The 12,879-nt window shown below is 38.6% G+C and overlaps 2 protein-coding genes and 1 pseudogene across 3 annotated transcripts; 2 read left to right on the top strand and 1 right to left on the bottom strand.

The window, feature by feature from the left end:
• The window catches only part of LOC122006176, a 40,253-nt pseudogene extending 38,340 nt beyond the window's left edge, over positions 1–1,913 (top strand).
• A 330-nt stretch (positions 1,914–2,243) lies between these two features.
• Positions 2,244–2,987, bottom strand: LOC122006170 (NDR1/HIN1-like protein 3). Its single transcript, XM_042561559.1, has one exon. The coding sequence runs from the start codon at positions 2,985–2,987 to the stop codon at positions 2,244–2,246; it is 744 nt and encodes a 247-aa protein (XP_042417493.1).
• A 2,281-nt stretch (positions 2,988–5,268) lies between these two features.
• Positions 5,269–10,377, top strand: LOC122038256. 2 transcript variants are annotated; one of them, XM_042597899.1, is made up of 8 exons: positions 5,269–5,517; positions 5,656–5,772; positions 5,845–5,970; positions 7,072–7,298; positions 7,788–7,931; positions 9,354–9,571; positions 9,650–9,908; positions 10,074–10,377. In XM_042597899.1, exons 2-8 carry the CDS (start codon positions 5,691–5,693, stop codon positions 10,200–10,202), a joined length of 1,185 nt encoding a protein of 394 aa, XP_042453833.1. In that variant the 5' UTR covers positions 5,269–5,517; positions 5,656–5,690; the 3' UTR covers positions 10,203–10,377. The 2 variants fall into 2 exon arrangements, with proteins under 2 accessions (XP_042453833.1, XP_042453832.1); XM_042597898.1 differs by having other exon boundaries at positions 5,269–5,772.
• Positions 10,378–12,879: the final 2,502 nt, after the last annotated feature.

Raw genomic sequence — 12,879 nt, 5'->3', positions numbered from 1 at the left:
GGTATGGATATCGACTGAAATGGTTATCCGTTTGTTGGGGAAATTGATCAGCTAAGGAGGGAGGTTCCCTTTCTTTACCGGATTTAGATTTTTTATTCCACTTTACGCGATTCCACCCGCGGTCGAGTTTTTTGGGGTAAATATTGTTCATTCATTTTAAAATTTGTTTCATGAAATTGCGGTCTTGATCAACACTGACGACACTGATTGATATTGTGGTGAAGATGGGATGTCTGCATCGATGGCGACGACCAACTACGCCGCCGACGAGGAGGCAGATGATTGCTGGGACGATATGATGTGGCGCTATGGCTGAAGGTGGGTGGTTGCTTTCGCGGCGATTTTGGTGGCCGGTGCACTGGGCGTGGCCATCCCCCCTTGTCAGTCGTCGGTTGCGGATCGACAGGGGCGTCTTCGTCTTCGTGAACTCATTCGCTGCCGGCGCCATCCTCGCGACTGGGTTTGTACACATGCTCCACGCCGTAGAGTCTTCGTTCCCGGACCCCTGCCTCCGGCACTCCCCCTAACAGGCCTTCCCCTTTTCCAGCTTCGTCGTCGCTATGCTGGCGGCACTGGGCACCCTCGTCGTTTACTTCGTGAGTACCCAGTATTACGAGTGGAAGCACCAGGTGGAGGCGCCATCGTCCCCTTCGGGGATAGCCGTCGACCCAGCGACAGTCGACGAAGGGTACACGTCGACAGGGAGAGAGAATGACCCAATGCACATCGTCAGGGTGCAAGCCCACTCGACAAAGCACCGCCATAGCCACGCGAATAAGCACTTTGACGCATTACCCACCTGCCACCATGGCCACGACCACGAGGACGAGGACAAACAGGGCAGTTCCTCTCACGTACGACAAGTGGTGGTATCCCAAGTATGCACACAGTCATCCAAAACTCTATGAACGAGGCTTACAATGATGAACTTGGTAATCATCAGGCTCTCCTTGGGCATTTCACAGAACCTCTGCGCCATTCGGCTGCTGGTGGCGGCGCTCTCCTTGCACCAATTCTTTGAGGGCTTCGCATTGGGCGGATGCATTTCCCAGGTGCAGTTCAAGAAAGCGGCGACGACAATGATGGCGGGGTTCTTCGCAGCGATGACGCCATTGGGGTCCTAGGGATCGTGGTGGGGGCGAGTGTGGCGTCGTCGTACAACGCGAGTAGTCCGGTGACGCTGGTAGTGGAGGGTATGTTGGACTCGATGTCGGCGGGGATACTGATCTACATGGCCTTGGTGGATCTGATCGCCACCGATTTCATGATCCAGACGGTGAGGTGCAACGCGCGATATCAACTAGCGTCGTAGGGATGTAAATGAACCAAACGGTTCATGAGTTATTCAGAGCTCGGTTCGATAAAAAATTTGTTCGAGTTCGTTCGTTTATCTTATCGAGTCGAGCTTGACAGTTTTATCGAACCGAGCTCGAGCTTAAGGATATTCGGCTCGTGAGCTCGCGAACATATTCGTTTGTAGGTTTATGAGCCAAAAAACGAGCCTTAAAACGAGTCTTAAATAGAGAAAAAAAATGAGCACTAAAACGAGTCAAAAAATGAGTTCTAAAATGAATCTTAAAACGAGCTTTAAAACGAGCTAAAAAAACGAGTTCTAAAATGAGCCCGAAACCCAACTTGAGCTCGCTTAACGAATTAAACTCGTTAACTATGATAATCGAGCTAATAACGAGCCGAGCTCGAACTGTTCGCGAGCTTGATAATTCCAAAATGAGCCGAACTTGAATCTTGTAATAAAAGTTCGATTCGAACTCGAGCTCGAATATAACTTAAACGAGCCAAGTTCAAACCTAATACTATTCGATTCAATTCGATTCGTTTACATCCTTATAATGTCGTACCTCGCACTTTTCGTCGGCGCTGCGGCCATGTCGGCCCTCGAAATCTGGGCTTGACAAGGGTCGAGAAAGGCGGTATTTCCACGTGCACGCGTGTGCATTCGGCTTTAGTAGTTTTTCGATATTCAGATTCAACCTTGTTGACATTACCTCGATCTCTATCGAGAAAAGCTTGCTGTTTTTATATGATTTACTCTCTTATCAAACACTAAAAAATTTAAAAGCTTTTTTTATATATAAAAGAATTTACATAACAAACTCAGGCAAGATATAACAAAATTTAAGCGAATGAAATTTGCACAATCATCGAGAAAACAGGAAAACGAATTTCCCAAAGATCAACAAATCCTTCGATCCTGTTGAAGTTGTACAAGTCTTCGTCGTTGCCTAGATGTTCCATTTCCCAATCTTGATGCGGAGCTTTACTTTGCAGTCTCCGCCCGTAGACACCGCCGCCGCAGTCGCCTTCCCCCTTGAAACGGCGGCGTTGATCCCCTCGCACAGCACTTTGATCCCAATCTTCTTGGTTATCAGATTCCCGATCTTGACCCCGGCTTTGGTGCGCATCTCCACGTCCACCATTAAACTAGTGCTCTTCCTCAGATCGGCGGCCTCCGCCGCCTCCAGCTGCTGCCTGCCGCTCGCGGCAGTTGCGGAGACTATCTTCGTGCTCCGCGCCTCCTGGACGAACCCTTCGAACGAGCCGTCGCCTACGTCGACGCCGCTGCCGGAGGCGGCGACGACGGAGAAGGAGATGGGGTCGTAGAGGAAGACGAGCTTCTTGTTGGGGTTGCGGACGGTGACATTGACGTCGATCCGGGAGGCGATCAGCTGTCCCGCGGCGGAGATGTTGAGGGCGGCGACGCGAAGGGAGGCGATGGAGAAGGCGGGGCGGTGGGGGCGATAGACCGCGTAGAAGATGCCGACTACGGTGGCGGCGAGGAGGATGAGGAGAGCGAGCAGAGTGACGGAGCAGAGGCAGCAGGAGCGGCAGAGGCCTCGGCGGGTGGCGGAGGAGGTGGATTTGCCGGCGGCTTCGATTTGGGATTTCGTGGGCGGGAGGGAGGTAGATCGCGGCGGCGGTGGGCGCGGGTTGGGCTTGGACCATGGGTTGACAGCTGGATCCGCCATTGCTCCTCCTTCAACTTCCTGGAGATAATTCGGAGAGGTGCTGCCTATTTATTTGTGCGCGCGCGCGAAAAAGAGCGGGTGAGGAAGAAGGTGGTGACAACAACTCGTCAACTGATTGATGGAAAGATCGCGCCCACTCGACGAGTACAAGTAAGATGGAAAAACAAAACTGCCGAAAACGATTGGCTACGTTATCCAACAACCGAGTCGCAATCACAATCCATTTGATTTCTTAAACTCTAAGTGAATACCTCAAATTTCATGTTACTCGAGCGGGATGTTGCAACTGATCAATTAGACCACCCTTTTTTTTTTTATTGCATCTATAATTTTTTTTTAGAAAAAAAATCCAGTTTATCCATACACCAACCAATTTGTTCAAATTGTTTAAAGGCTTTGCATTACAATACAACCCCGTTGAACAGTACAACAAGATGCCTAAGATGTAGGAATACGAACAAATCTACGTGCTATTCTTGTTCCCTCTTCTAAGAATATTATTACTCACGAAACAAGAACATCCTTTGAAAATTGGGCAAAGCCGAAAGAAAACCCGTGTTAGATTGTTGTTTAACTAGGTAAAGCTAACCACTAAACTGTTACAATTCCTAACAGCTTTATTTCCTGATGCTATGCCAATGCCATTAAGCAGCAGCAACCTTCGTTCCTTCTTCTATGAAGAAAATTGCAGTTTCAGGCACCTGCAGATGGCGAGAAAAGGTATTAACGTTTGAAGTTTGGAAGTGAAAAAAAGTAAGAGTAGGGACACATGTGATGATATGGAATTGAATGCAGTTTGATTTTGCTAGGGAACAGATAGACTTCACATGAATTGATACATATGCCTGAGTTAGAAGCCAAGATAGGACTGGAGCTTAAGCAACAGCCAGAGCAAAAAGTGTGTTTAAGAACTGGATTATATGAATATATGAACTTGAAACATTAAGAAAATTCATAAAGAAAAAAATATATCCAAAGCCATTGATATTCGCATGTGGTAAAAATTAAAACTCTCCATGGAGCCAACAATGAAAAAGTACTTAACAAGAAATATTACATTTTGCCAAGTTTCTGTAATGAACTCGACCATATCATATGCAATGTCCCCTTGCACATCAATCTGTTCTTTCTCAGTTGGACCCTGAATCAGTAAATAGGCATAAGTATTAGAAAAAGCAAAATTAATTCCCATATCCACCAAATAGGTCTAGACCCTTCACAACAGAAACACATTTTCGCATATTGCGAATAATCTTTTCAATGACAATTTCTTGCTTCTCCTAAATGGAAGAAGCTAACTATGATTAACATATTATTGCAAAAGATGTCAATAGAAGAGTTTAAAGAAAATAAAGACAGAAAGAAAACATCTACTTCCATCAAAATCTCTAAAATGCTTTAAAGATATCTAGAATAACCTTTATCATGTCCACTAATGACCACGATGTTTATGAAGGTCTAATCATGCTTACTTGATAAGAGGATCAACATTAATATTTATGAAAACTATTTTCATCAATTTTCTTTTTGATTTGCAGCTTCATGTCACTAAAATTCAGAAAATTAGACAATTAGTTAAATATTTAGATTGATCCACGATAACAGTAAACCCTTACTGTGATATTGGACAAAAAAATCTGATATTAAAGTGAAGCACAATCCATCCTAAAATTTTAATCACTTAGGAGGACATCTCGATAGATGCACATCATGGACCTAATACTGCAGGCTATGGGCATGGAGTACTCTAGTTCAAGATTCACAATTATGATTATGAGAAACTGTGCATCAATAATATGGTGAAAACACAAAGGTTTTGCTTATAAGTCTCTCAAATACATTAAACATGTTCATGGTAGATATAGCTTATCATTGAGAGTCCCCTCGAGCCAACATAGTTCACTAGACGACATTATGCATGCAATCTTAAAAGAGGTTAACTTTACAACAATTTGATGGATCACAACTTAAATTTGCTAGACCAATCCGATAAGCATTTTGGTTGTAGCCAATCAAAGATTCTGAAAGATAAACACAACCAATTCTAACCCCCAGTAGATCTTGCATACAGAAACAAAGTGATTTCATATCAGACATTTTGATTTTTTTGTAATGTTGATTGATAAATCAACGGTCAGTGTTACGTAATAAGCCATCGTCAATTTTCAGAATAACTAGTGTCCATTTTCAACGAAACGGATCGAAACGAAGAACGGAACAAGAAGAAGCATCTTTGAAGTACCTGAAGGAACCACACTCGCATCCCAGCGTCAGAAGAAGACAACACCGCCACCGAGTGCAGCTTCTGAGCGGTCTTGTCAGTATCCGACTCCTCTAAGAACCACATTTTAGGATTAGTGAAGGATTGGAAGGTAGATCGGGGTATAGGTTTGGGGCGTGAACGCGGAGCCAGAGCTTGCACTTCACAAAGTCAGGACCGTACTCGCAGTACTCAGAGGGAAGGCTGCAGACACCGCAATAGAGGACGCGCACCGGCTGCCGCTGGTCCGCCATCGTCGTCGACGGCAAGGTGAATTTTTGCGGAAGAGAGAGAAAATATTATATTAGGGCTGGTAATGGACCCAGTAGAGTCCGATTAAATTAAATTAATCTCTGAATCCGGTCCGGCCCAAATACTTCCTCTTCCTCTTCCTCCGTCTCCTTTCAGGAATTTTATCGAACAGATTTTCCGCATCTTGTGAAATGGGGATTTGCAGAGGGCGGAAGCGGCCTCCTCTATTGTTACTCCTCGTCCTCTTCCTCTCCCTCCCTCTATTTCTTTCAGGTACCAATTTTAACTCACCCTCCTTCAATCTCTCGTTTTCTGAGACTTGTTATTATGGTGTTTGGTTTGTAGTGTCAAGGCTTTATCAGAATCCCCCAATCCAAGTAGAGTTAGAGAGAAGTCGCCCTAAGAAATCAGATCACCTTATCCTCGGACCGGCAGCCGGACAAGGGTTGCCTAACCGCCTTCAATGTCAAGGTATACTGCTTTTCCTCTCTTCGGGCAAACTTTTTAATGTTTCCATCGGCGACGGTGGCTGTGTTAGATGTAGTTTAATATCGTCCTGCTGTGGTATTTTTTTTTTTAAATTTTTTTTGTGAATTTTCTCCATTTGTGTATGATTGCCTCAAAGACAATGCGGGACAACTATTTTTATTGATAATATACATGGGAATGTAAGCTTTGAACTTAGGGTTAACTCTAAAGCAGTTCTCCTAATTGTTGATAATCCGTGATTATTGGTTTCAGTGACCAGTGTTCTTTCCCTTAGTAATACAAACTTGAGTTTGCCCACTGTTTGTGTACGAATTTGATTTTTTCCCCCCTTTTTCTTTCTTTGTTTTTCCCTTAGAGAAATATTCTAAACTTATTAAGAAGCGAGATCCATGTTTCTATGCTTCTTAACCAGTTAGTGTATATAATTGTTTCATCAGCTGCTTCTATATGACTATCATTTTTAGATTATAGCATTGTACAGATTGTAAATAGTTGGTTCTTTGTTTTGATTGTTTGTTCTGATGGTTTTGACATGAATTCTGAATCTTGAGCTTCAAAATTTTAATTTTCTTGCATTGTTGTCCCATTTTCACACACTTAGTACACATTTTTTCTCTTTTCACAATAACACCCTGTTTGGAAAGACTAAGAATTGAATTCTTAGTGGAATTGGAATTCAATTCCATTGTTTGGTATAAAATTTTGATATGGAATCGCTCAAGAATTGAATTCTAATTCCATGAAATAGTGCAAAAGCAAATCAAACCAAAACCCATCTGATTTGGATAGGGAATTTACCCGAATTCAATTCAATTCTGTTATTCACTAATCCATTCCAAACATAGGAATTGAATTGAATTCCTGCTGGAATTCAATTCCTAATGGAATTCAATTCAATTCCTTCACTTAAGTTGTTTCCAAACAGGGTGTAAATGAAATTGCCATGTATGTGCCACTAGCTGACATATGGATACTTGTGATTGAGTTTCTGATTGCTTGTGCTTTGTGTGATGTTGCAACTAGAAAGGATACAACCAATTATGCCACATTTGAATCTTTGTTCATCATGTGTCTCTTTCACAGGTCTTAAAGCTATCAATAACCTTCATTCTTTAAAATCAGATCAAGACATTCAGATTGGGGATAAGGTTTCTTTTGTAATCGTTTACACAATTTACAATAATTCTTATGGATCACACTCTGCAAGGATGGATGACAAATTATCCGATATTGCAACTGTTGGGAGCAATTTCTACAATAAATTTGAAAGATCTATGGCCATTCTTAATGTGTTCATTGACTTCATACAGGTAATTTACATCTGTAGAACACAAGTTTACCACCCTTATCCAACTATTTTGTAGTTAGGTATGGCACCACATCATGTATTTTCGTAACATCATCTTTTATTACTTTAAGTCACGTTGTCTACACCCAAGGACAAGTTTGTAAAGGAAGCTTTTATTAATGAAATTCTTTAAGGTGAAGCATGTAATACCACTGTTGAAGTATCTTACTATCTGGTTTTGTTTGTCATATGGGGCATAAATGAGTTATATTTTGATACTATATGGTTTCCTAACGTTCATGAATTCAATCATTAAAGTTCTTTTCTGTCCATAGTTGAAGGGCTCTACTATTTTTTAGAAGTACTACATTCTTGAAACAAAAAGTTGGAACTTATCCAAGCTGATATCTTTATTGTTTCTTCAATTTTACATTCATTTAGTTGCTCTAAAAGGCGGTTTGTATGTTTGGTGTTTTGTTAACTTGTTTTTCTTATACATAGAAATCTGCAGGTGTCAATGCCAAATAGCAATGTGATTCTACTGACTGATCCTTCTTCCAAATTCACGATGAGAAGAAGCCAAGCAACAACACTAGCAATTCCTGGAGATTATTCACGAGGGAATTTGATGCTGCAGAGAATCAAATCATACATTGTAAGATCCACCATCAATCAATATTTGCATTTCTTGATTTCATCTTTTCTGGTTCAGTATTTTCAAGGATGAATGTATTCATCTATTGTTCTTTCTTGAGCTTAAGTGCTTTTTCATTTAGTTTAGCAGATCAAAAAGATTGTGATGTTTGGTTACTCTGAAACATATTTTTTTGTTAGGATAGCTGTATCAAAATCTTTTTTTTATTACCAACCATTCTTCTTGTCTAAGAATTACTCTGTAGCCTATAATGATTATTTATCTTTCACATTACCTATTATTGTTTGGTGGCTATTATCCCCTTAGGCTTTTTGATATTGATAAACTCACAATTTTTTATTATTTTTCATAAGTACTACTAAAATTTTGTCATTTAGGTAGATGGATGTGTGGAGCCTGGAGAGGCTTTTGTAGGCAATTGGGAGCTGACCAGTTTTTGTTCTAGTGCTTGTTTTCTCCTTTTGAAGATCGAGGTGCTAAAGTGGATCCCACTAGTATAAAGTTTTATTCGAAATAGTGAGTGTGTGTATTACCAATAGTGATGTACTAATGTAAGGAGAGTATATGCGCATGTTTTTAGGTCACAGCTCTAGTATATGTCAGTAAAAAAATTGACGGTGGAAACTTCAGATTTTAAAATGGATAATTTTACCTATTTACACCAATATACTATTTACGTGATTAACAAATTCCAACCATACATTGACAACAAAGATTCCATTACAAGGCAGTGAATCAAAAAGTTTTTATTAAAATCTTTTGATTTTATTCTGCATGTATACCAGAAAAATTAAGGGCACACTGTACACGTGAAATGGAGTGTTTATTGATGGCTGTGAGTGAAGAATCTCATGGTGGTTGCGCAGAAACTAATTATTTTGTGCATATGAGAGAGAAAATATCTAAATTGTGTCAGTGCTGGATTAGCCCCTAAATTATTCTTTGTTGTTTATCTAAGCATTCTGATGAAAGCTAATGTGAGAACTGTAAACAGAAAGAGTATCTGAGGATTAGTATTGGGATATATCAGATGCATGAAGATAGCAACACTATAGTGGTAGAATAATGTTAACTTTCTTATAACAACCAAAAGGAATCATCCCCGAATAAAGAGAAAGAAATTAATTAGTTCAAAGGGGCTGTGTTTCCATCTATCTATCTATCTATCTATCTATCTATATATGTTGAACAGGACTGCTAAATAATGAATCATTTTCCGAACTATTCTGGGAGGCCTTTATCACATAGTGTTGAGATATATCAGGACTTGAAATATGTTTTAATCACTTCTCAATTCTTTGATACTAGTGTTATGAAGTTCTTGACACCAAATTTATAGCTATGTAATTTCTATATTAGTTTAATGTCATGTAGTCAAATATCTTATGCAGAACATGACTCTGTATTGTTGAATTAATGTAGGCATTTCTTGAAACACAAATTCAAGAACACCCCAAGAGTTCAAAGCCTTCTAGTCACTACATTTTCACTGACTCTGATATTGCTGTGGTAGATGATCTGAGGCATATATTTCATAAATATCCTGACTTTCATGTCGGTCTCACTTTCCGGAACAACAAAAATCAGCCATTAAACTCAGGATTCATTGCAGTTAGGGGCACCCCAGATGGATTACACAAGTTAGTTAAAGTTATTATTTTAGGACTATGATGACCTTCTTGTCATTACAAATAAGTTCGGTAATGTTTCCGCTGCAGAGCAAAATTCTTTTTGGAAGAAGTCGCGAACACATACAGCTCAAAATTTATGCAGGCATCACGCATGCTTGGTGATCAGTTAGCTCTCGCATGGGTTGTTAAATCTCATCTTCCATCTTCTGTAAAGAAGTTCAACAGACATGAAGCCTTTTCTGGCGAGCTTAATGGTGTCTCAGTCCTCTTTTTGCCTTGTGCTGTTTATAACTGGACCCCTCCTGAAGGCGCTGGCCAGTTTCATGGCATGCCTTTGGATGTACAGGTAATGTCTCATCATTATCGAGTTGTAGTTAGTTGACAATTTGTTTTTACAACAGCTAAAGTTTCTGCACGAGATGTTCTTGTTATCAAGTTATTTTCTTTGAGCTTCAACTTACATGCTAGATTACTAGCCATACCAATTCATCAGCATGAGTTTGGCTTTCAGGTTGTCCATTTCAAGGGTTCCAGGAAACGATTGATGTTGGAGGCTTGGAACTTTTATAATTCAACCTCCAATCTTCCCAGCATGCTCTGCCTTATCTTGAAGAGTGGGAGGACAAAATACGACTTCTGAAATCGCATCGGCTTCAGTAACCACTGTTGTATCGCCAAAGTCTAGTGTTGTTAAAATCTCATTCTTTTTCATACTTGTCTAATTCATTATGATTGGGAGAGCTCGTTTCATCTCTTGTATGTGCATTTTTCTGCCATGGTAGTTGTTTCAAGTGAAATTGAGCTAGTTTTACTTATTGTTAGATAACACCAATTCAGTGCCTTTGCAACAATTACCGATAGATAATTCTTGGTTCGATAATTAGGCTCCTTTCTAACAAACATGTTAACTGTTCATGATTTGGCAATGAAGTGAAAACTCTGATTCCAATTTATGAATGGCCAATTTACCAAAAGACGTACTAGGTTTAATGTATTTATCAAAAGGCGTATCACCGTTTGATATTTACAAAAAGGCGCAGGTAAGTAATGTGTATTATCGAATATAACCCTCCCATCAACTCCTCTGATCAGTCATTATTTTTCAGGCATCCGAACCATATTTTTAAATAACTTTGATTTAAAAAAAATAAACTCGATCATTAGTGTACCTCCCTCCTTCGTGACATGCGAGTGCAGCTCCGTCTTGTGAAACCCTAATTTAGTGACCTCGAGTTTTTCTCAAACGGCATCAAGCATTTCAATTCAATTAAAAACCAGGAGTGTTCGTGAGCCAACAGTGAAGGATTCTAGGGTTTACATTAATCAGCTAGTATCATAATGGCGCAAAGACGTCGATCGGGTGTATCATCATCCTCTCCACATCAATTAGCTGTAAAGGTTATCATTTTACAAACTCTGTGACATTGAGAAGCTGAACTAGTATGATTTAATTTTTTTTTTATTTTTATAAAGTATAGGGTTCAGTTGATGTTGCACAGAAACTGTATTAGAACATTTTATCCGGCCTTCGTCTGACTCAGACTCCGGACAAGGTCAATTTCCAACATCATTCATCGTAGACTCTGATCTCTAAACAAGATAAAACTATTGGTTCCAACCTCCTTTCGGCTTAGCCTATACAAACCATTAAAATCAAACCAAAATATTTAGTTTTTTATAATATATAATGCATGCATATATAGACTAGTTTGGTAATTCGTAAGATTTTTTTTATCTATTTGTTATGTTCACTATTCGACATAATACTTAAATTATATAGTTTTGAATCTTGCTTGAATTTTAAAATTGCTCTCTTCTCTTTTCTACATGTTTCTGTTGTTTAACTTCTCTTCCAAAAATGCTAGTTCTTCCTTTCCATTTTATATTGATTCATTATTCTCCTTTTATGAAGCCTCTTCATACTTCTGTTTATGAGAGAAAGGAAATCATAATCTTTTATTTTTTCCTTACTGAATTTAAAAGCACCTTGCTTGATATCCAATGGGCTTTAGTTGGTTTTTGTAGACAACTATATAATGATTTTCATACCGAGATCATGAAGCCTCAATGCATGTGTTGCAATATTTTCTTGTTCCTTTGCAGCATGCCCTGTAAGTCATTTACATAGTTGTCGGAGTATTTGTTGCTGGTTGGATAGGTAATGCTGAAATTTCAAAATTTTCAGTTGCTTGTTCATTTTCCATGCATACTGATTAAATTAGTTCATAAAGGTTTCCTGATGGATTTTTACTGGAGAGAGGCAGACTGCAGTCATTAGGTCAAAGTATATCCAAATCTTACTAAATCAGGACATGAGTTATTTTGACACCTACGAATGGAGATATAGTTAGCCAAGTATTGAGTGATGTGCTGCTCATCTAATTTGTGCGCTGTAAGTGAAAAAGTATGGTAATAAATATTTTCATTGAGCGGGCAATTCTACTTTTAAAATATTCCAATTTTGATGGTGTATCTTTGCATATGTTTTACAGCTTGGAAACTATATTCATAACATGGTAGCATTCTTTGATGTTCTTATCATTGGGTTGATCAATTGTTGGCAGATATCATTTTTAATACTAGCAATTGGTCCTTTCATTGTTACAACAGGAATATCTAATATTTTTCTCCATCGGCTAGTTGAAATTTTCAAGATGCATATGCTGAAGTTCCAAGGAATGTGATCCAATCAGAAGAATAAAGAACAATCCTAAGAAATTGAAAACATGTGTCTTACTAGTCAGCGGAGAATGGAGGAAGAAATTATTGAAAGCTAAAAAAAATTAGAATTCATTATTATAGATAATAGGTAGAGGAAAGAAAAATTTATCGAGAAAACTAAGTAAAGAGAAAAAAATTTTAAGGAAATGATTCAAAAGGTAGAATATATAAATCAGTTGTATTCAAGAAAATTTAGTCTCGGTGAGTATCGTGAGAAGAAATATAAATTAAAGTACTTATATTGAAATTTAAAAATTTATCCATAATTTATAGTTTGATTAATAATTAAATTTATTTAGATGATATGAATATTTATTTATCTAATATTAGTTGATGATATTTTTAAATTAGAGATTAGTTGTTTTAAATATTTTTAATTTATTTTAAATATGAGATTGTTTCTTATAATTTATAAAGTAATATGGAGATGAAAAATATAAAAAAGGAAACTTGAGTAATAATTATAAAAAATTAGTTTTTTACTTAATCAAGTAGCTAACTTTGTCAATTACTCAAATCACGTATTCAACTTTAAAAATAATTAATCACATATCTTATATCCATTTTACCTCTTATATCCATTTTACCCCTCCTCA

Source organism: Zingiber officinale, chromosome 1A, assembly GCF_018446385.1.
Source record: "Zingiber officinale cultivar Zhangliang chromosome 1A, Zo_v1.1, whole genome shotgun sequence".
NCBI lineage: Eukaryota > Viridiplantae > Streptophyta > Magnoliopsida > Zingiberales > Zingiberaceae > Zingiber > Zingiber officinale.
This window is presented reverse-complemented; position numbering and strand designations above follow the sequence as displayed.

What these genes read in the sequence shown, in the direction of transcription:
- LOC122006170 (XM_042561559.1), bottom strand. Translation starts at nt 2,987, where the DNA reads ATGGCGGATCCAGCTGTCAACCCATGGTCCAAGCCCAACCCGCGCCCA.
- LOC122038256 (XM_042597899.1), top strand. Translation starts at nt 5,691, where the DNA reads ATGGGGATTTGCAGAGGGCGGAAGCGGCCTCCTCTATTGTTACTCCTC. An exon ending in TAACCGCCTTCAATGTCAAG is followed by an intron (nt 5,971 to 7,071) that starts GTATACTGCTTT and finishes TCTCTTTCACAG; the next exon opens with GTCTTAAAGCTATCAATAAC. An exon ending in TGTTCATTGACTTCATACAG is followed by an intron (nt 7,299 to 7,787) that starts GTAATTTACATC and finishes AGAAATCTGCAG; the next exon opens with GTGTCAATGCCAAATAGCAA.